The 22,758-nt window shown below is 36.4% G+C and overlaps 1 protein-coding gene across 1 annotated transcript in view; it reads right to left on the bottom strand.

Annotated features, from left to right (window-relative positions):
* rerg (RAS-like, estrogen-regulated, growth inhibitor) overlaps positions 1 to 13,435 on the bottom strand; it is a 45,197-nt gene extending 31,762 nt beyond the window's left edge. Inside the window, exons 1-2 of the mRNA XM_088924239.1 lie at positions 13,215 to 13,435; positions 9,567 to 9,752 (exon numbers count right to left, since the gene is read on the bottom strand). Coding sequence (XP_088780365.1) covers positions 9,567 to 9,627 — 61 coding nt within the window. The 5' untranslated portion in view covers positions 9,628 to 9,752; positions 13,215 to 13,435. The remainder of the gene's footprint in view (positions 1 to 9,566; positions 9,753 to 13,214) is intronic.
* Positions 13,436 to 22,758: the final 9,323 nt, after the last annotated feature.

The following is a 22,758-nucleotide window of genomic DNA, read 5'->3' as shown; positions in this document are numbered from 1 at the left end:
TCTAACAAATCATTGTTTTTACAAAAATAAAGTTTCATTATTGGGTTTTTTTTAGCTTTCATACTGTTGCAACATGTTTTGAGGATAATATTCAGTCCAGAATCCAACTAAATGTCTTGTTATACTAAAGTTATAAAAATTATGGGCACACATTGCAATATACTGTAATTGTCAGACTCCACTAAGCTTTCCCCCCCCAAGGTAAAAAGGAGGTTTTAAGCCAAAAATGGAATGAGGGCATTGATTCAGACAGTTACTTTGATTAAAGGCACTATTACTGCAGTATTTTAACAGTTAGTTGACTCTGGTAACGTGCTGAAGAGAAAGAAAGACAGCCATGCAAAACTACATTTCAATCGTGCTCAGCTACTGAATGAGTTACTTTTGATATTCAAGGTAATGTTCATGGTCCTGTTTCTCATTTAGAAATGTGTTTATAATGAACTTATAGTGAGAGTAATGAACACACCTGGTAACATAAACAATGATTCTGCAAAGAAGACTGCAAAGGCTATAAATAATGTCATGACTTATAGACTGTTTTAGCAGTATTTAAAACTGGAAGAGATTCTTCAGTATAATTATTTGAAAATATTTAAGTATTGTTGTAGAAAGGAGGTAGTGATCTTACTGCTTTTGCAACAGGAAACAAATACAATGGTAAAGAATGTAACACAATCTGCAACATAAAGCAACAGTTAACTCTAACAAGAAGCCTATTCACCCTTAACTAAGGTAATGCATTGTCATTTGTTACCTTAATTGTTTTGAGACATTTTAAATGGTTATGAAACAATCATAATGAAAGGCACAAAGATTGAAAAGATTCAAAAAGAGATTTACTGTATTTTCAATAAAAAGTATGCAAGAAGATAAGGATCAAAATTTCATTACATTAGCTCTGCAGTCAAAAAGCACTCCACTAGTCCATCTGCAGTATTTTCCCTCAGGTACTATTCCATCTATGCATATCTATAAAAACCTGGAAATATCCAGGGAAAGTAGTTTTGGTTCTTTATAGATTCTAATTCAATCTATTCAATCCTTCAGTTCTAAGAAATCTACTTTTCAAGTAAATACCAGTCCACAAACTGTACACAAATATAGTTCTGCTATTTCAGGCTTAAGTATAACTATTTAAATTCCTAGCAATATCAGGAGAATTTTAGACTTCAGCTGAAAATAAAATCATTGTATCTGCTCTCAATCTGACATAGTGCTGTTATTCATGTTATACATTTATACTGTAATTGTTCTATCAGTGCTATACCCATAAAACAAACATAAAAATGAACTTAGACTTTTACTCCTTCATTCCAGTCAATAGTTTATAAGAGTATAAATTAACAATTAATTTAAATTTTCTAAACAGCCACTCTGAAGTGAAACTGCATTCATGGTCAATCTTTTTTGTGTTTTCATTACAACTGAAAAGCAATCACAGGTCATAGTGAAGAAAAAGTGTCACCTTTAAAATCTGAATTTATAAAATCTGAATAGTTAGAAGTTATGATTCCATTTCCATTCCATCTTTAATATGATGGTCATCCGTTGATCCAAAAAACATGCTAACAATGTACAAAAGTTAATATTATAAATATAAAAAGCAAAGAATGGCTATAAACAAGGCTATTTGTCTCATCTAGCCTGTATGATACTTAGTTGCTACTGTAATTGATCCAAGGATCTCATCCAGCTGTTCTTGACAGAAGACAGGGTTAACAACATCAACGGGTATATGTGGCTTACTTTCTAACTTTGAATTAGTAAAGTGTATCTTAAGCACCCTAAATGTTTAATTAAATGGCTAATTAATCATTATTTGCCGTATTACATGAAGTTATTGTTACAACTAACATTTGAGAAGAAAACCAGAGAACAGCTTTCATGTTTTTCAAATTGCCAATCAATATTTTATTTTCGTTTATAACCACTAGAGGCTTTAGATTAGTGTGCATTGGACATCCTGAAACTTGAATAAGTGCAGTGTATACAACTGGTGGAACAAGAGAGAATAAAAAGCCTGTTGTTATAAACAAACCTGCAATAAGATGGATGAAAATTGGACTACGTGAATCTGTGTTTATGTACAATATTTGACTTATTACTTCTGTATCTCCAAAAGTAGACAAAAAAAATAAGATTTACAAGTGGTAGTCCTTCTGTTGCAGACACTACATTACACACACAGTATGTATATTTCTATGTTAGGTTGGAAAGCTGTGTCAGAGTGTGAACTTCAAAGGAACAAATGGAGGTTAATACCATGTTGACATCCAAAAGGAAATAAGAAAAACACAATGTTTTGAGTGCTGAGGCTGCTTCAGGTGTGTGTATACAGTATGTACTGTATAGTGACAAATTACCCAATGAAATATTACAAAAATACATACTGTATTGTATAATGTGTCTTGCTTAAAAAAACTAAACGTGTACTATAATAATAATACCATTGCACATAGGAAATGCATATTTGCACATGAGTTTTAAATGAAAGTCATGGAGAAGGTCAAACCCTAATCTCATCCTACTCCACTTACTGTACAAGTACAGTACATACATGTAAGCACCAAAATTCTAAGTTGCCCAATTGTGCATTTAGCTTCTACATCCACCCCTTACCTCATTTTAACCCTTGCAAGCTCACTGACTCAACCGACAGCATCATTCACATGGCCAGATCATCGTTTTCTATGCAAGACAAGTTAAGGCAATAAAGCATGTGCAAACATGAGGAGAATATACAAACTCCAAGTACAGCAGATAGCACCCCAGGCCCAGAACTGAACCCAGAGCCCCTTCAAGGCAGCAATGCTAACTAATGCACTATTGTGCCAGCCCTTGAACATAGTTAGAAACATAAAAGCATGTTATGTGTTGATGTGAACTCTTGTACCAGGAAGACTTTCACTGATATCTAGAGAAGATCGGATGCTGGCATCATGCAACATGAAACCTCTAATGGATCCTATTCTCCAACAAAGTAAAATATCTAATGTAAGTTCTCTTTCAACTTAGACCATATTCAGACGCTGGTCCCCAATCAGATGGGGGCGATGAACTACAGGATAGGCTTTAGAACACCACATAAAAATGAATTCAGATTCTACTTCTCACAAGATTAGAATCCTGCATCCCATGAATGCCATAAACCCGAGTTTTCCAAGAAAATATAATCCAAATACAAAAGGCAACACAGTTCAAAACAATGATTGAATCTCTCAAATATAATATATTCCATATATAATTATAATTTATACTATAAACAAAAACAGTTTTCTTCATAACATATTAGAAGATTATCCATAATTAAATAATCAATTAAAAAAAACAGCTGTTTATTCTCAACAGTTGTTCATCCCTTAACCCTATAATACAGATATTGCATGGTTGAGTGTGGGTTAGGTCTATAGCTAACTGTGATCATGGAGGCAGTAGACAACAGGACAGCACTGCCATTTCCTGCGGTTTGACACTGCCTGTAATCCTGCACTATCATCAGCAAAAACAGCACCAGTCCTCTGTTCAATGCTGTCCGCTGGTGTCAGCAGTGTGAAACGGGTACAGATTGGTAGCTCATCAATGTCTTTTTCATGCGACTCTGCAGATCAGAGCAGGTGAGAAAGTTAAATGACAATTGAGAGCAACAAATTAGGAGAGCATGATGATAAATTGGAAATTCATCAAGAATGACAAAACCCTTTGGTTAGTTCACCTTCTACACATTACTAGCCTAATTTCCAACCCTAGCTACTGGATATTTTACAGACAAAGCCGAGCACTTGTAGCACTTCCACTCATATCTACAGATGTACAGCAGAGTACCTCATTATGCTTTCCCATGCCTTTGCAAGAAATTGTTCTCCAATCCCAAAGGTACAAGGCTCTCAACACTAATTAAATCATTGGTTAAGAACATTAAAGGAACTGACAAAGAGTTTTAAATGATTTGGTGATAAAGCCTCTTAACCTTTCCTTGTTACATTCCATTCATTTAAACTTCTGCTTTTCTAATTTTCACATTTCAGGCTTTCTGGCATTAACACACATTTTAATTATGATAATACATCTGTTTTAACACCTGGTACATCATAAATTTCTCTGGATGAGAAAACAGTGATGATAAAAATTAATAGTAATATTTTTGGGAAATTACTGTAACTTAACAAATTGCATTTCTGCTTTGCATGTACTGTATGTGCCAAGAGGCACTGAAAATGCAACGACTGGTTCTGGATCTGTTATTTTGTATGTACAGTATATATTCAAAAACACCTATAAAATCCTTAAATTAGCTTAATTTTCCAAACAATCATTTAATCAAATATGAAAACAAATCATGTGGGTCAATCTGCATATTTTTAAAACACATATTTTACACAATGGTTTGCTGACAAGCAAAGGTGGATGTGTTTCTGAAGATGTTGCTGTTAATACATGTGTGGGTACAAAAAGTTGGGAGGTATGTGTTGTAGTGTTTCATAGCCGTTCAGGGACGCCAAATATGTAATCATAGTGGCTCTCTGAAGGCACCAGTTCTGTAGGGTTTGGGCATTTACTGAGACAATTATCAATTGTAGCAGTAAATCACAAAGTTGATTCTTTTGATGGCTTTAGAATCCAACCACGCGACATAACTCAAACAACGCGCACACACAGGTTCTAATACACGAGGATAAATTTATTAATACATAGAATATGCATATAAACCTAACAGATCTTATCGAGAGGGTTATCAGAATACAAAAGGTATATATTCAATCAGTTACGAAGTGTTACACATCAAGAGGACATACGTTCAGTATATCATTCATTAAGACCGTTTCGTAAATGAACTTGGTTGTAACTTCTACATTAGATACTCAAAACAAGTACATAACTCTTAGGAATTAAATTGATATCAACTGGTTGGGATAACAATTGAATTCTCGAGCTGTAATGCATTGAAGTTGAATACTCATCCAATTTCTGGGGATTCAGATCTCCTGCAGGCACAAACAATCAGCTGCAGGCTTGTTGCTGTCCAATCCGCGCTCTCTGGCTCCGTGCCAGGCTGTGCTGTGCGGCTTGCGACGGTGCGCTGCTGATGCTCACTGACCGGCTAGTTAGTGTTGGCTTTAACTAGCAAAGTTTGTGCACAGGAGAAAAGATGACTGTGGATCCCAGCAAGTCAGGAAGAGGACCGGTTCGTTCCTGATGAAGAGCTAGTTCTGAATAGTGATTCAGCTGTCCACAGTTCTGACCTGTCCACGAGGCCTGCTGCTGGTTACTCTCTGGCAACCTCCACTCTAGACTCTTAGAACAAAGGAAAGTTCTGGCACTCGGACACACTGGCCGTTCCGTGGTTGTCCGGGCTGAGTCTCGGGATGGTCAGGAGGCGCGCTGCGAGAATGTCCTGCCCTTGGGAGCCTTCTGCTCCTGGGCCGTCCTGCCCTGGAATTCTCCTTTGAATTCCCTTTAGAACAGTCCACAGAATCCTCTCCAGAATCTTACTGAATCTCCCGAATCTGAATCTTGTTGAATCTGAATCTCCAGGCCTGTGTTGCCTGTTTTTACCTGGAGGAACTTCAGCTCGTTGATTGGCTGAAAGTTCCATGGGCATCAGAGTCCCACGTGGGTTACTCGGCCCTACCAGTCCCTGATTGGTTGATCACAGTGAGATATGAGTCACTTAGTCCTGACACTTAGTAATGCAGTCCAGATGTCCAACTGGCACTCCCTAGACAGATAGGCGCCAATGGATGACCATTGATCATGATAGCCAGACTTAGCTAAGTGCATCCCCCTTTGGGAGCTGTCCTAGGAAACCTTAAATCACCCTGCACTAATGGTCTCTCTGTGGCTGCACCACAGAGATGAACAGAGAAATGGGGCCTCATTTGGGAAGCTCAGAAACACTTAATTCTGCCTTATTATTAAGCCTCGCCGCTACAGTGTGCTTATCATACTGTAGCTAAACCCCAATGGACAACTGCCCCATGGTAAAAGGGAAGAGGCCATTGGGTTGCTAAATGCCAGGATATCAAGTCCCAGTATCACGAGACACAATAGTATGCACTGGCTGACAATACTACGCCTGGAGTCTTGATTCATTCAAATGATGGACATTAACCAGGACTGCGATACCTGCACAAGATGCATATACATGTACTGTATCGGACTGAGGAGGCATCTCTGGGATCAACATTACTCAACATTCCAAACTGTCACAGGGAGACCTGGATGACACCATGGCCAGATCAGCTCCAACAAGTCTACCATACACGTTGACTTGGTACTAAATAACTGGAAGAAATCAATGTTCATGCTTGGTTATGAAGACATTCCACCAGAAACTGGCCAAATATAATCTGGTGTAATCTTGTGTTAAGTGGCGATTCATGGGTCTATCTGTTCCAGCACAATAGTAAGCTGAGGGTCGGCCTAAAACATCCACCCATTTTGTGTTGCACGCGTGAACCACTTCAGAGGTAGAAATATGACTGCGTAGACTGCAACAAAGTATGGTTAGAAATCATAGACAGTGATTATCGATAACTTGACTTCAATAGGTATAGAGACAATCTTATAGAGTGGCACGGTGACGCAGTGGTTAGCAGTCCTGTCTCACAGCGCTGGGGTCTTGGGTTTAATCCTGGACCTGGGGAGCTACAGGTATCAGTGTAGATTTCGTACATTCTCCCCGTGTTTGTGAGGATTTCCACCAGCTGTTCCAGTTTCCTCCCACAGTCCAAAGACATACTGGGAGGTTAACTGGCTTCTGGGAAAGTGTGTGTATGTTTGTGTGTTATCTGCAATGAACTGCTGTCCTGTCCAGGGTGAATACTGCCTTGCACCTATTGCTTGCTGGAATAGGCTCCAGCTCCCCTGAGACCCTGAATTGAAAGAACCAGTTAGAAAATGGAAGAATTTATAAAGTATTCAGAGGTAAAAAGTAAGACTATGTTTTTTCTCATAGAATTAGGCAAATGTCCACCGGAGAACTGTGAGGAAAGCCATGCAAATACGGGTAGAATATAGAATCTCCACACAGATAGCACCCCAGGAATTGTACCCAGGGCCCCAACGCTGCGGGGCAGCAATGACGTCCACTGTGCCAACATGCCACCAGAATATGTTTGAGTTATTGTATTGTCACTATGGTACTATCAGCTGTAACCCTCTGGGTGCTCCAGTTTCTTCCCACAAAGACATTGGACAAACATTGGCCCTGGTACAAGTGGGCGTACAGTATGTGTTTGTCTGTGTGTGCCCTGCAATGGACTGGTGTCCTGTCCAGTGTGTATCCCACCTTGCATCAGCTTCTTGCCCAGGGTTAGACTCTAGCAGCCTCTGCAACCCTGTTCTGGCTAGAGCTGGATGGACTGAAAATGGAGGGACTATACATGGTTATGTAGTATTGCAATACAGTACTTGTCTTTGGAAAATAAATTAATATCCACTTAAAAATAAAATGTTTCACATAATGTATTATGTACTTTGTACTTCATATGTTGTAAAATGTGCAGATTTTTCGGTATGAGGTAAGGTAATAATTCACCAGATCCACAGCTGTTCGTTGTTAATAATCAACACAGATGCAGTTCCAAAAATGACAATAAAATTATTTCTGGCATTTTTCAGGGATTTCTAAAGGTTCTCAAAGGCCAGAGATGAAAAATGAAATGGTTTTGCTAATTCTAGTTGGAAATGAAATTGACTATTAAATTGCTTTTGCTAGATGTGGCAAATGCAAAAGCTGTCTGGTTCTAAAATGTTTTTAATAGCTGTTATAGTGATTTCAATAGTTTTCAAAGAACACTGGCATAGACAGTCTTGAGTGCTGACCAATAGAGGGCTGCCCACTCACAGGTGTAGTGCTTATCATGGAGTTTGTACGGTTTATCTTCTATCTATGTGAAATCTTGAAAATATTTGCTGTTTCCTTCATTTCATTTTTATGGCAGTCTCTCTATTCATCTAAAATCCAATGAAAGATCATGAAAGATAAAAGACAAACAAGTGGCACATTTCCTTCTATGTTGTTTCTAGAATTCCAGTATAATTAGGGTATTACAGCAACTCAGTTCTTCATTAAAAATATTTACCTTTTGAGGTTTTCATTTGTGTATTAGTTCTTAATTGAAGAATTGTCATTCTTAACTCAAAATGAATTTATAATCCCTGGACCAAAAACAATTACTTCAAAGATTACAAACTATTTAAGGACAATGGGACAGAGATCTCAATATCCAGAAAGATACAGATAGTTGGCATTTGATCTGCCCAAATATATTTACAGTATATATAAATATGAAAACAGTATTTATATGTCTCCCATATGACCAAACTTGCAATATAAGATACTACACAGGGCATATTACTCTGGGAAGTAGTTAACTTTTATGGGTTTATCAATAGTATCACACAGAAAATAAGTCTGATAATTATACTTATGAATAAATGATATGATAAATATACTTATACTTATGAGGGCATTATGAGATTTTGAACTAATTCACCAGTTCTAGCAGTATACAGTACCGTATGAGTAATAAACACATTATCTTGTATGCTGTGCCATAGCAACTCAGTCTCCCCAGATATTTATTTAAATGGGGAACTTTCAGCCCTGAATTTATCTTTCAAATACACATGATTACTGGCATAGTATTTAAAACATATTTCCTTAACTGTAGTAAAGAAAGTAATATTAAAAGGCTAATAACCATATGTATAAAGTATTTTTATATAAGTGACAAAAGGTATACAGTGTCCTGCAAAATTACTTACATCCTACCTATGGAGTTCCATTTTATGAAATTGCAAATGCATACATAATTTTAATATTTTATTCAAAATGTGAATGCTCAAACTAAAGACTTCTAAACGTTAGATAATTTACAGCAAATGTCAACAACAAATTTTTTAATCTCATGAGTATCCAAACCCTTGAACTTTATAATTAGTGGAAGCACCTTTGGCAGCAGCGAGTCTTTTTGGGTCAGTCTCTACCAACTGCATACCGGCTTCGTGCAATTTTTTTATCACTCTTCTCGGCAGATTTGTTCAATCTTGGGGAACACTTACGAACAGTCGTTTTCAACTCTTTCCACTGATTCTCAAAAGGATTCAAGTCAGGACTTTGACAGGGCCACTAAACTAATCATATCTATTGTTAAAATAGTTTTGTGGCCCTAAATCAGTTTAGGTTTGCCACAGCAAAGGGTTTTTATCTTTATGCAGTCAAACCATTTTTTTATTTCATATACATTATTCTTTTACTTCTTTTTTAGCTTTGAATATGTGTAGTAGGTTCTGTATATAACAAATATTAACTACTTCAAAATGCCAAGACTGCAAGAGTTCAAGCAACAAAATGTGAAAACTGTACAAGGGACTGAATCTTGTGAAGTAACTAGTGACAAAACCTTCACATATTTGTTAACAATGATATGTTAAGTTTTATCATGTTAATCACAAAGAACTAGTACGTCTTACAACACATTTCTAAAATACCTTGAAAAAGAGCAGAACACATTGTAATTGATCTGGTAAATATCGATAAACATAGATGCAAAGCCTACCTGATTTTCCCACTCCAGCTCGGCCAAACACTGCAAGCTTTACCTCTGCACTTTTAGCCATGGCAAAGGCAAGGAGAATATAGAAACTGAAACACCTGTATGGAGCCTTGATACGGGCAGCTTTCACAGTATGCTGCTGTCTCCCAATTTAACATTTCATTTTCAGCTTCGTTAGTGCTCTTGATTCTGTAAATAATAAAAAAGAACCATATAAAGTATATAAGTAGAAAAACAAGAAATTAAATATTTCATCTCACTATCTTCTAAATCAAGGGTTTCAACATGATGGCATGTTCAGCTTGTTTCACTGAACGTTTCTAAGGAGCACATACAAAGGAATTTCAAAACTCCTGCAAAGAAAAAAGTTGTGGCAAAAGTGAAGAAAACATGAGATTGTGGCTCCTTTGATTTCTGCCTCTACCATCTGATAACTTTACAGTCCACATTTAAAAAAGTAAGTAAAATATCAAATAAACTTTTGGTTTGTTACTTATCTTGTTAGTATTAGATGGACTTGAAGGCGCTATATAAACATGGTTCTGTTCATATTATACATTGTATATTTTTTCATGAATACTGCAAATATGACAAAGTAAAGTCAGTACTTCCCCAAATTTTCAATAGAACCTGTCTGAAGTTCTTGGATTTACTCCTATGTGATGGGAACTTCCCGTAAACCCACAATCCATTGTTTTCCATTCAAAAATGTTAGCTAGCCAGGCAAAAATGCCTGATGACCTTTGGTTTCGAAAAGTGCATTAAGGAATAGGACGGCCAGGTTGACTTACAATTTTGGTTTTAAAACAAGGAGATTTCTACATTTATTTAATCCATTTTTTTACAAAACAATTGATGAAATTTAGGAAAAAAACAGTCAAAGAAGATCCTGTGGGCTAGTGGTCACTGCTATTTAGTCTGAAACAAGACATGATGTAGCGGAAGAAATAAATAATCTGTTCTTTTTTTTTCTGGAAAAAAAGGAAAAAGATAGACACAATGGATGGTCTGGGTCACAAAAAGTGTAGAAAAGATTTTCGTCAAAAATCTCCAAAGACTTTTACAAGCAATGTTTTCAGTCCGGTTTCAGTAGGCATTGTGGCATAAGGTAATTTAATAGCAAGCTTGAGAAATGTAATAAAATTAAATTATACAGATACTGTATGGCAGCATGCTGAATTTGTGGTCATAAACTGAAAAAGTAATTGGTTTCACAAAGATCCCTAGATAGATCTCAGGAGTGTAACATTTTGATATTTAATGGAGAAGCAAAATAAATACAGAAACTAATTGTTTAGAGAATCTGTAAAGATGCATAATAATTTGCAGCAGAGGAAGGTCACATCTAACATCTCCTCAGTTACATTTTTCAATCGTACAACAGCTTGAATTTGCTCTTTTTTTCTGCCCACTGAAGAATGTTCTGATTCACCAAGATGAGCCCAACATCCAAGACAGGAAGGCCATCAAGTTAACCTACTGTAGCTGAAAAACAGGGCAGTTTTAAATAGCATTGGGTCCTCAGTTCTCCCTTTATTCAGATTTGCCGTCACTTCCCACAAGCAGTAGAGATGTCTGTGCTGAATCTCAGAAACCTTTAATTAGAGAGACTAAATTCATCTGCCAGAGGATGAACCACAGGAAAAGAATGGTCTTCATCACAGTTACTACAGTTGGTCACTTAATGCCATTCTTGAATCATTAGCACTGCAACCTGCAAGGTTTTGGGTCACTGTGGTCGCTAGGTTTTTCTGGACTCCCTAGACCCTAATGAAATTACTGTTAGACTTGCTCTTGGCCTGATACTGGGTGGCATGTTGACCAGGCTCTCTCCAGGCTCTCTCTTTCTGTATGGTAGTCCTGTGACAGTTTCATCCCTGTTATACTCTCCCTAAGCCTGAAGTGCTTCTTCTGTGCTGCTATCGGTGCTCTGAGGTTGCCCATGTTTTCTTTAGGCAGGTTCTGCACAATTCACTGTTTGTCTCTTTGGTGTCTTTAGGTGAGTGGTGTTTTCTTAAGTACTCTACTCTAGCCATTCTGCAACTTAACTGTCTCATGCTGTAAGAAGGAAGCTTCCTAGTTCATCAAAGCCACTGAAGTGAGGCAGCCCTAACCCCTAAGATCTCTTATATCCTGGGAGAATTGTGATGGCAGAAGCTGTTCTTAGTTCACTCAATTGTTTGTATCGACTACAGTATATCTTCCTTCTGGAACCAACAGTTAAGCATGATCTGTTACAGGATGGCCTTTTTTAGCCTGAAGCTAAACAAAAGGATCAGTTCTGGTTCTCTCACTTTCCAGTTTTAATTTCATTATTGCAGTAGGTGTGTTTTGGTACTGTATAAACAGCTACCAGTTTATGGAAGATTTTTTTTTTTTGGAAGAGTTCTGAACGAAAGCTGCCATCAAAAAAATCTAAGTTTAGAGATATGTTGGATGGAACTTCAGAGAAGAAGAAAATAATAAACTGCATATGCAACACAGACCAATATGCTTATTTCATGACTTAAAGTTAAGCCCACTGGGAGGGATTATAATAGTATCTGACTCCACGCATCGGATCCTAAAGAAGGAGCTCCCAACCCAGAAATGCATCCATGCCAGAGATTGTGCTGTTGGGAATGGTCAGTTCCACAAGTGCATTCACAGACTCCCTCCAGTCACGTTGCCCTATGCTGCAGTAGAAAACTAAAGTGTTGCAAAGATGACTTTATACATGTATAAATCCACTTCATTGCCACTTTCTTCTTTTAGAGAAATACACTGCAGGAGATTAGCTGCCTATACCTTTTTATAAAAAGTGCACACAACTGAATGTGAAATCAAAATTATCCTAAAATGGGGAACATCAGGTCAAATTACAGTCCCCACACAAGTGAAATTATATTAACAAATCATGCATTTGTTTTTGTAATTATGTACATAAACTGTAATCTTAAAATCTGCAGTTGTCCTTCACGCTCTTTGTAAATATCCTTCAGGTATTTTTTTTTGTTAAAGTAAAAAACACCTACCTGTAATTTTTAACACCATCCATTACAAAATTTGATGGAATAAAAGAAATAAAGCTTATGGCTGCAATTAGAAACATGACGAATTTATCTTTACAAGTCTATTGTGAGAGGACGAGATTACATAAACGGGTTACTGTGCGTTGTGATTCCATGGTCAATACTGTGACGAGCTGTAATTTTAATCTCTTGCGCGTTTTTATTGTCCACTATTGGGGACATGGGGACACACTGTATAGCAACAGGTGGATATTAGATTACCTACTTCTCCACTGACAGAGTTTTTTTGGCATTTATAGCAAACATGCTGTTTGAGAAAACAATAACAATAAGAGGACAAACTATTAGGACTTTCACAATTTTAGCTAAATGATTGGAGTTGTCATTAGCGTAAAATACTGTACTGTACACACCAAATAAACTAAGCATACCTGCTTTATCACAATCTACAGTTCAGTAACCATTACAATAACAAACTCTGAATAGATCATAATGAATATGAAGGCATTTCCATTTCCTACAGCGCTACGATAAAAAAAAACAAATATTTTACATATGGCATTGTTGTACTGTATATGCGGTACAGTTTGCCGACTCGTCCAGAAATATCAAACAGTACAATAAAAAAATGTTTTCTCACCCAACTCGACAGGAATTGGAAATAATCCTCCGTTTCGGAAGAATAACAGTGCGTTGCAATCAAAGTTCAATGACCTTCGGCGGTTTTTGAAGAACACCATTTATTTAAGTCCTTGAAAGATGTTCTCAGCCTAAAATAAGGAGAAGCGCTGGCAGCATATATACTGTAGCGTGATATCTGTGAAGGGCACACCTCTGATTACTGTCCGCTCAAAACGGACTGGAAGCGACCGGTGATGCTAACTGGGGTTCTCCTGGTTATGGTCAGTCGTAATATACGGGCTGGAGTTCCTGTAAAAAGCGCTTTGTGAGGAGGCAGCAAAATATTTTTACTCCTGAGGTACACTGCTGATGTGGATATCATTGCATCATATAGCAGGCACCAGGCAAGAGAGTGCCCTCTACCGAAACGCAAGCACATAACTATGGAAGTCGGTCAGTCCTAAAGGATCTTTTGAATTGTGAGCTTTTTATTTATGTAAATGTTTGTCCTAATGGTTATGTTTCAGATACAAAACATCCTGAAAATCACTGTTTGTATCTATATGAAATTACAAAAGCAATTCATTATAGACACAAAATAAAAACATAGGGATGTATAGCATCTCCATGTAGCCAAATGTGAATGGGTCTCATAGACCAGGATTCATTTCCTTAAATGCAGACAACATTTCTCCATAGCTCCTTAGAGGTTACTGTAGCTGGTGGATGGCCATTATTTCTTCTGTCTGTCTCAAAGCCTGCCTTTCTCTTAAAAAAAACTAGTTTGTCAAGCCTAGCAATGTATAGAAGGTGAAGTGGCAGTGAAAACACAGGAAACTTTACAAGCAAGAGAAGGCTGTTGAATCACTGTAGCTCACTTGGGTACTAGGAACTAATTGATCCATACCCCACCCAGCCACTTCTTAAATTAAGTCAGGCTATCAGCTTTGATAGTATGCTGAGGAGCTTGTTCTAAAGACTCTCATAACTTTTTGTGTAAAAGAAAGTGCCTCCTGTTTCAGTTTTGAATGCATTTCCACCTTTAAATTTACGTTTTAAATAGAGTTCCACATAGAGATATCTGTCTTAAGTTTCACTATGAGGTTGTCTTACTGTATTACTGAAGCAGTGGTTTCTTCTTCCAGGAATCTCCTTGGCACTTCAGACTACAAAAGGGAATGCAAACTGTCTCTCCATGGTAGTGATATGGAATTTAATCACGATTTCATTTTTCCATAGACGTGTTTTAGTTTGTGTCATGTGTGCAAAACCAGATGACAGGAGAAAATGTAAAGTTACGTTGTTTATTTTGGGAGTTTAGGTAGGAAGGAGCAGCAGTGACATTGAAAGTGTCACTCACTGTTTTCCTATTACACAGATACTGTACAGTATGTGACCTTCAGGCTTTATACAGTCAGTGCTCAAAAGCCGCTATTGATTTGCCTGCTGAGGACCAAATGCCCACAAATTTGGAATCAGTTTAGTGGACTCATATTATTTAGGGTTATATTATTAACTGTTTCACTCAGATATTACACCAGTTAGTATATAGTATCTGTTTTGCACAAAAATTATATTCCATAAGGAGGGACAAAAACAAAATAAATATCTGTATTAGCCAACGTGTTGTTCTGTGAGTTGTTTACAGCACTGATTTCCTGCATTAATTCACTGTTACTATTTGATTATCATCATGACCTCATTTCAAACCTCGAGAGACTGAATTCTAATTAATAAATTTCTCATAAAGTTGTCTCTTAAAAATTATCCATTTACTAGCACTGCAGAAGAATAGTGCTGTGGTGTGGTGATTAGTGTTGTTGTCGCTCAGCTTCTGGGTTCACGTTTGGACTGGGGGCACCTTCTGCATGAAATCTGTACTGGATGTGCCACATGGGGTTTTCTCCACATGTTCTGGTTTCCTCATCATTTCCCATTAGTGTATGAAGCTCAGTGTTTTGATGTGATGTCCGTAGATGGTCTTAAAACATCTTTTAAAAAATTGTATTTTTATGACAATGTATTACTTGTGCTGACCACTGGACTACTGGTTAAATCATTTTAAACATTGTTTTCATAATAGTTTGGAATAGAAATATTTTTCTATTCATAACCTTACAATCTGAAATTCAGTCATTTGTTGAATTCTGCTTTGCTACAACCTCCACAGCAGCATAGGGTAAACTGTAAATACTCTTTTTTGACATGCCTATTGTTGAATCAGTGACGAATGTGCAATGTTGTATATGCTGCAAACTTGACAGTGCCTTACAAAAGTGTCAGCATGGACAGGAGCAGATGTTACAAGCTCAATGAACTGGACTGTGTCTTGAGAGATACAGTACTAATGATAGCCAAGCACTCCAACACCACACTATCCACAGTCAGATAATCACATAACCCAAACCTACATGGATGATGTCTGCACCACTGGGTTCAGCCTGTGCTCCAAGCAAGTGTCTAGTTGTTCAGACACTTGAAAGTTGGAGGTATTTCAGACACATCTTGGAAGCCCTACTAAATTTCATCCATTCTCCTTCCTGTTAACTGGAAATTACAGTATTTAATGAATGTAATAAAACAGCCTATGGCAAACTAAAAGCCACCATCAAGAACTGGGGTTGTAATTTGCAGTTACTGCAATTAAAAATTGTAATCTGAGCTAATTTCATCAGCCTCAAATGTACTGATTACTCTTATATGCTGAAATAGTAAAGGAAAATAGAGAAAATCCTGATCGATACAGTGGCTCCAAAAGAAAAGTATCAAATTATTTGATTAAAATTATTTATTATGGAAGGATTTCAGAATAACAAGTCCACCTCCTTCAGAATGAAAGCAATAGACAGGAATGCCCCATTCTGGGTGGGGCAGAATACAGTATGTGATCCAGGGAATTACCAACACATCCAATAGCCATCAGACACATTCTCACACATGGACATGGATAAGAGGCTGCAGTAGTATTCTTAGGCACAGCAGTTTTTTTTTTTTATTCTCTGCACCGTTTAGATTGCTAGGGCAATTGCTGCGTCAGAGCTGAACATAGGTGACAGCACACTAAAAAACATGGACTGGAATTAGAGAGGTCTAAAACACTGCAAACCTATAATATTTTATTATATGACTCACCCTAGATGGTGTGAGCTGTGAAATATCAAATTCTCAGTAAAATGGAACAAAAGAGAAAAAGAGAGACTGTAAGATAGTGATAGAAGGGTATATTGTGAATTATTTATTGTAGCTCCAGGGAAGTTTATGGACTAAAATTTAAAAATGGACTAAAGTACTTTTCAAATGAAAAGATATAAAGAAATGGAAATCCTACCAAAATGTGTAATGAGAATAATGAGAATAACACCAGCTTTCAAAAGTTAAAATGCTGTAAAGATTAGTCATTTTAGACAAACTAATGGTCAGAAAATCATGAAATCCCAAGCCAATAAAATTAAAAATAAAAAAAAACATTCTATTTTTTCACTTTGCATAAATTCATGGTTCAAGTTCTGAGGTCACACAAAGAGGACATAACATAAAATTGCACAGTTATGTATCACAAGTTAAAGATAAAGGCTAATGAACAGGTATGAGACAAAGGCTAATGAGCAGGTATGGAATTTTATGCAAATGTGTGAGACTACAAAAGTAGCCATAACCCAGGAAGTCAATCAAGTGGCCCATAAATACTCTAAACTACATCCTAATACAAAACACAGTAAGAAAGGTTCCAAATCAGAGGAGGCCAAGCAGCCCATCTTACTCAATTGGTCGCTAGTAGTTTTTAATTGATGCATCTCATCCAGATGTTTCTTCAGATTAGCCAAGGTCCCAGCTTTAACAGCAGGGTTGGGTAGTTTTCTCCTAGTGACCAAAACCTTGTGTAAAAAAGTGGCATGTGTTCTTCATTTTAGATAAAATTCCTTGTACTGTATCTAAAACTAAAACTATTGTAGTTTCAATATGTATCCTCTGTTCATGATTCACTTTTGATTTTGAAAAAAAGACTATAGACCATCTGAATAATGTAGAAGAATATTAGTCCATACAGTACATGATTAAGATAGCATTACATAAAAATGTGAATTTCTCTTTAGACCTCTCAAGTATAAGAGGAGGTCTAATAATAAATTCATCATCTACTGCGATGTACAGTATGATGACAATTTCACCGTCATTTGAAGACACTTTAGCTCTTCACCAGATAGAAACCTCTCAATCAGTGATTCCCATCCTTGATCATGGAGTGCAATATGTTCTTATTTCAGTCTCATTCTCAGTCAATTCAACCTGAAGTCTTCACTGAATACACCCATCTGTTTTCTAACTGCTTTATCCAGTACGGCAAGGAATGGAATATAGGCAGGATACACACTGGATGAGATACCACTGAATTACATAATTAAGCCTTTTAATGTTTTAGTTCTCAAATAATTAGGGGTTAGTCAGTTAAATAATTATTAAATAACTAAGAACTAAGAAAACAGTTTTGGATCAAGACATATTTCTGGACCAAATATAACATGACAAAAGCTCTTGTTTGTACTGATGTAAAGTTCATGCTTTGAATAAATTATTTCCATAATACTGTATGTTACTTCAGTGGAGTTTTAAGTAGCTGCCATAACACCTTCATAGAACATATGAATATAGAGTTGCCTCCACATTTATTCATACAGTACATTCAATGAAATAGGAACAACATTTCATATAAGTCAGTGAGTTAATGATTAGAGAATCTTGCTTAATAGAAATGAAAAATTATATACCATTACTATTATAACTGGACTGTTAACTAAGACAATTAGACAAACTCAGATCAGTTAGTAACTAACAATCAAGCAAGACCAACCAAGTTAATTGGTAGAATTGGCTCCTCTCATTTACAGACATTCTTCAGAACATTATTACAGCTACAAGCAAGATGAAGCCCATCTAGCCTGTTGGTAGTTAATAGTTAATTGATCCAAGTATCTCCTTTTTAAAGGAGTTCAAGATATACAGTACTGTAGGCTTCATCAACGTGACTGGGTAGCTTGTCCACACTCCAACAACTTTGTATAAAAAATAATCTTCTGTTCTCGGTTTTAAATGCATTTCGACCTACTGTAGATTCCACTTACTGTATACCCTTTGGTTTATATTTTTCTGTTGATTCTGAAGAAGTCCTCTGAGTTGACTTCATCAGTAACTTTGAGGATTTTGAATAATTGGATCAAGTCCTATCATAATCTTCTCTGTTCATAACTAAGAAGATTCTTTCGGCCTGTCAGTATATTGTATGACATTCCTTCCCAGAATATATCTGTTTTGTATTTTCTGGACTAATTCTAGACCAGCAATATGTTTCGTAATATGGTGTACAAAATTCTACACAATATTCTAAGTGAGTTCTGACTACAGAATGTTTAATTATAACTAGTACAATTTTAACATAACATCCCAACATCCCCTGATGTACAGTAATTAGACCATATATCCATAATCCTTTTTTTCTATTAGAAATAGAAATGGTAACTCTTCTTGACTGTTTAGAAGAGTCAAAGAATATTATCAGATTGGCCTTTATAGAGTGCTGACAATGGCAATAGTGTCAGTTTGCCAGCCATCCAATTTAATAATGAAGAAAACAAAACACAAAAGTAGGAAGATATAATATGCCTTCAGTCCATGACCATTTGGCAGGTACATTATATCACAAATATAGCAGGAAATTGAAAGTGATACATGGTAATAATAAATCATGCCTCTAGTGTATTTTATTAGATTTGCAGTGATACAGAAAAGTATTCCTTAAAAGGTTGTGTGAAAAAACACCTTTATTTATGCTGTATTGCTTATCTAGTCATGGTTCAAAACTCTTTTCATTTCACAATAATAGAACCATATTGTAAATTTAAAAATATCTTGTCTATTGAAGGACACATCATGCAAAACACTGTAAAATGGAAACATCTGATACACTGGGATTATAGAACAAAAATCTATTTGGCACTGTCATTCAAGGACAGGTTTTTGCTACTGTATATTTTCTTGTTTTTTGCAGTTACGAAGAAAACCATATTGAAATAAAAACTTCACATTCATACAGTATATGAAAATTCAAACAATTTCTTAGCATTTGCCACGTTAAAAAATCAACATTTAATTTAGGAGAAAACATTTGTCTCACATACTGTAAAATGCAGTAAGCACCCAGTAATTTGGGGACCCTTCCTATTGGGAGAAGAGTTGGACAGTAATACAGAAGGTATGCTGAAAGTGAGCTGGGAAGTTACAACACAGCTATATCTAGTTTATGGTAGTGTTTGTATTTTTCATTGTCATTGGTTTTAAAACTTTTTTATAAGATCTCATTCACTACAGTATATACCATATACTGTATATATACAGTATATTGCCCTTGTATTTTTGAAGGGCCCAATAAAATAAACATTTGCACTGAAGTGCTACTACTCAATGTGTTACTGTGTGCCATCATTGGATTGACTTATTTTCTCCTGCACCTATTTGCCAGGGGTACCCTCACCAAAGAAGGACAGTACTAAATCACATCTTATTTTCCAATTTAAATAGAAAAATCTGTGTTTATGGAATACACGTACAGCAGGATACTGTGCAGGATACAAAAATGTAGCAGCAAGGTATATTATTACATGAAGAATTAAGTGTTATTAAAATAATGATTCTGTTGCCTTGACAAGACAACAACCTTAGCAAATTAAGACTCTGGGTAAAGCAGTAGGAATGCGGATGAAAGGGGACTCTTTGATTGATTGATTTGCGTGTCCAAAGCAGCATGTCCTGAGTCTCTAACACAAACTAGGATATCGTAAATTGAGTCTATTTTGGCACTTCTCATGGTTGAACGTGCATCATGGCATATCTCAGTCTGGAACACACCAAGGGAAAAATTTTTGACGGAAACCCTGAGTCAAAGGTCACGGCCAATCATGGTCCAAAAGATGATCAGCCAATGAGGATTCTGCAGGGTGGGGAAAGACACTATACTTAGAACTTTAGTCCAAGACACCATGCTGAGAAATTGAATCCGTATGTAAATGAACTTCTGCCCAAGATTCTGTCTGCACAGTGAAAATCTTGTAGATTGTAATCTTGTAACGACTTTTTAAAAAATGAATGAGTAATTTCTCTTGATCAATGAAATTAATACAGTTTCAAAGTATATTCAATAACAGTGTTACAGCCCAGGGCATGTTCACCCCACCCATGTCACCAGTGGCCAGACCTGAGTTGAATGCTGTGCAGAAAGTGTTTAAAAAGCCACGTTCAGTACAATACTAACTTCCTTGAGGTTTTGTCTTCAGCATTAAGCTAAGGAATGCTTTTTCTCTCCCGGAACCATGGGACAGCTTGGGCTCAGAACCATCTTATGGAGATTAGACAGCTGCAATAAACAAAGCTCTGTCTTGTGGAGTCTCTTGTGGAGACTTTAAACTCACCAGAAGACCGATATGGACAGCCTGTTTTTTGGATGAGTAAAACTTCCATGTGTTGACATTATAATCTCAAGTGTCACATGTATTGTGTATTATTCATTAAACGTGTTTGATGAAGTTTAGTTCTTTATGAGAAAAGTTTAATTTGCAAGGTAGACCATAACAAATATTATGATGATTGATTCACATATTTACTATTACTCATGTTGGTTTGTTATGCATGTATTAGTATTATATTAATAATCGGTACTGTACAGTATATTGCACATTTTAATTTGTGTGTGGCAACTGCCTGTTATTCTTTCTGATTGATTCTTAATAGCCATAAAGCACTCTTGCAATCTAATTCTTCCAGTAAATTAAACAATCACATCACTACACAAAGAATGGCAAAACAAGAGATTTGTCAATTTGTGGTTAACTTGATTGTATTTGCAAGTTCAAGAACTAAGCTTATAAACATATACATACAAAAATTAAATTTCAGAGACAGAATGATGTTTCTGTCAAAAAGGAATTTTAGCACCACCTTCATGATTAATAGATATGTATTTTAGCAAATCTGCAACAGCAGAGAAAAAGCATTTGTGTGTTTTGTGCTGTGTTATTGAACATATTGTTAAACTATCTGTTGCAAATTCTATGTCAATTATTTGGATTCCATATCTCAAATTGCATACCTCAAAGCAAAAAAAAGCTCAAGTTTTGATTGTGGAGCCTTCTAGAAATGTATGGATTTGGATTAAAAACCTTTCAATTTTTTACAACTCTGGACGGCCTCTTTTGCATATGCAAGCATTGAAAAAAGTAGAGAAAGATATTGACTCATTGATATTTTCTCATAATTTCTCATAATAAATGTTTTCCTTGTAATGCCTTTAGCAGGTCCCAACAATAAACGTAAATTGTTCATTTTCTTATTGTCTTAGCACACGGGCAAGGACACATATCGTATACTGTACATTTGTACAGTAGGCTGTGAGGAGGGAGTAGGTACTGTGCTATAGGTTTCTGTGCTGCAGTCAAACCAGCGAGCCAGATTTTCCATTGACACTCTTTAGTTGAAGTTGTGAGTCCTTATTAAGCTGTAACATAGCTGGATCCTATGGTATGCTTTCTTGACAGTACAGATTAAACTTGCTATTTTTTTAAATGACTTTGAATTTGACATCTTGTATGTCTTCAAGAGCAGGACATACCAAATGAGGTCAAATAAAATGATGTCCGTGAAAATGAAAATTAGAGAAACTCAAAGAAAATGCAAATGACAATTACAATAATTATTCTACTCATAAGGCCTTTCTTAAAGCCTTGGGTTTTCTGACTAAAAATTCACTCCCTAGGTATGGTCTAATGTACTACCACTCTTAAACTAACACAGTCACTACAGGAATAATAGAATTTCATGTTCTACTGAAAGACGTGTGAAATCTGATTTCAAAACAGAATTTTAAAGTATTGCCAGTAAAACTTGAATACAAATGTGGGATAAAGATACATTTAAAATGAGGGTTGTATCTGTGTTAAGTGAGACAACATCTACTGTAGTTGCCCAAAAAATATCAAGTTAGTTTTTGAATTTCCCTTGTGCCTTGGAATTGCAGTTATGGGAATAAGTTACAATATTAAAGTATCAATATCCATGATTAGGGATACTCTTGCAGAAGTGAAATTATAATTCTGCCAATTGAATAAATGAAGCCATTATGTCTTCAGGTGTTGCATTTTGTGTTTGATGGAAAGTCCACACACATGGTAGGGGGTTGCCGGTTATAATCAAGTGACACGAGAACTTGCACTCAGTCACTTTGTCTGTGGAAACTGACTTTTAAGAAAAACAAAAGTTGGAGATTTCTACAGAGAGCAAGAATTGAAAGATAGATATATATATACAGAGCATTACTGCTTGTCTCTCAGTTAGTTACTATCTGACTATAGTCCCAATCCCCAATCCCTTTGAACATGCTGTACATGTACTGTATGATTCACCCCCATGGTTGTCTAAAATGGGAGGCATAGTGAGAGCAAGATCCACTAATCAGTTCCCTCTACTGCAATATCACAACCCCTGTGAGAACATCACTTTAGTAGTTAAAATCCTGAGAA

This window comes from Atractosteus spatula, chromosome 8, assembly GCF_055471065.1.
Source record: "Atractosteus spatula isolate fAtrSpa1 chromosome 8, fAtrSpa1.hap1, whole genome shotgun sequence".
NCBI lineage: Eukaryota > Metazoa > Chordata > Actinopteri > Semionotiformes > Lepisosteidae > Atractosteus > Atractosteus spatula.
The sequence above is the reverse complement of the archived record's forward strand: the minus strand, read 5'-3'. Positions and strand labels throughout refer to the sequence as shown.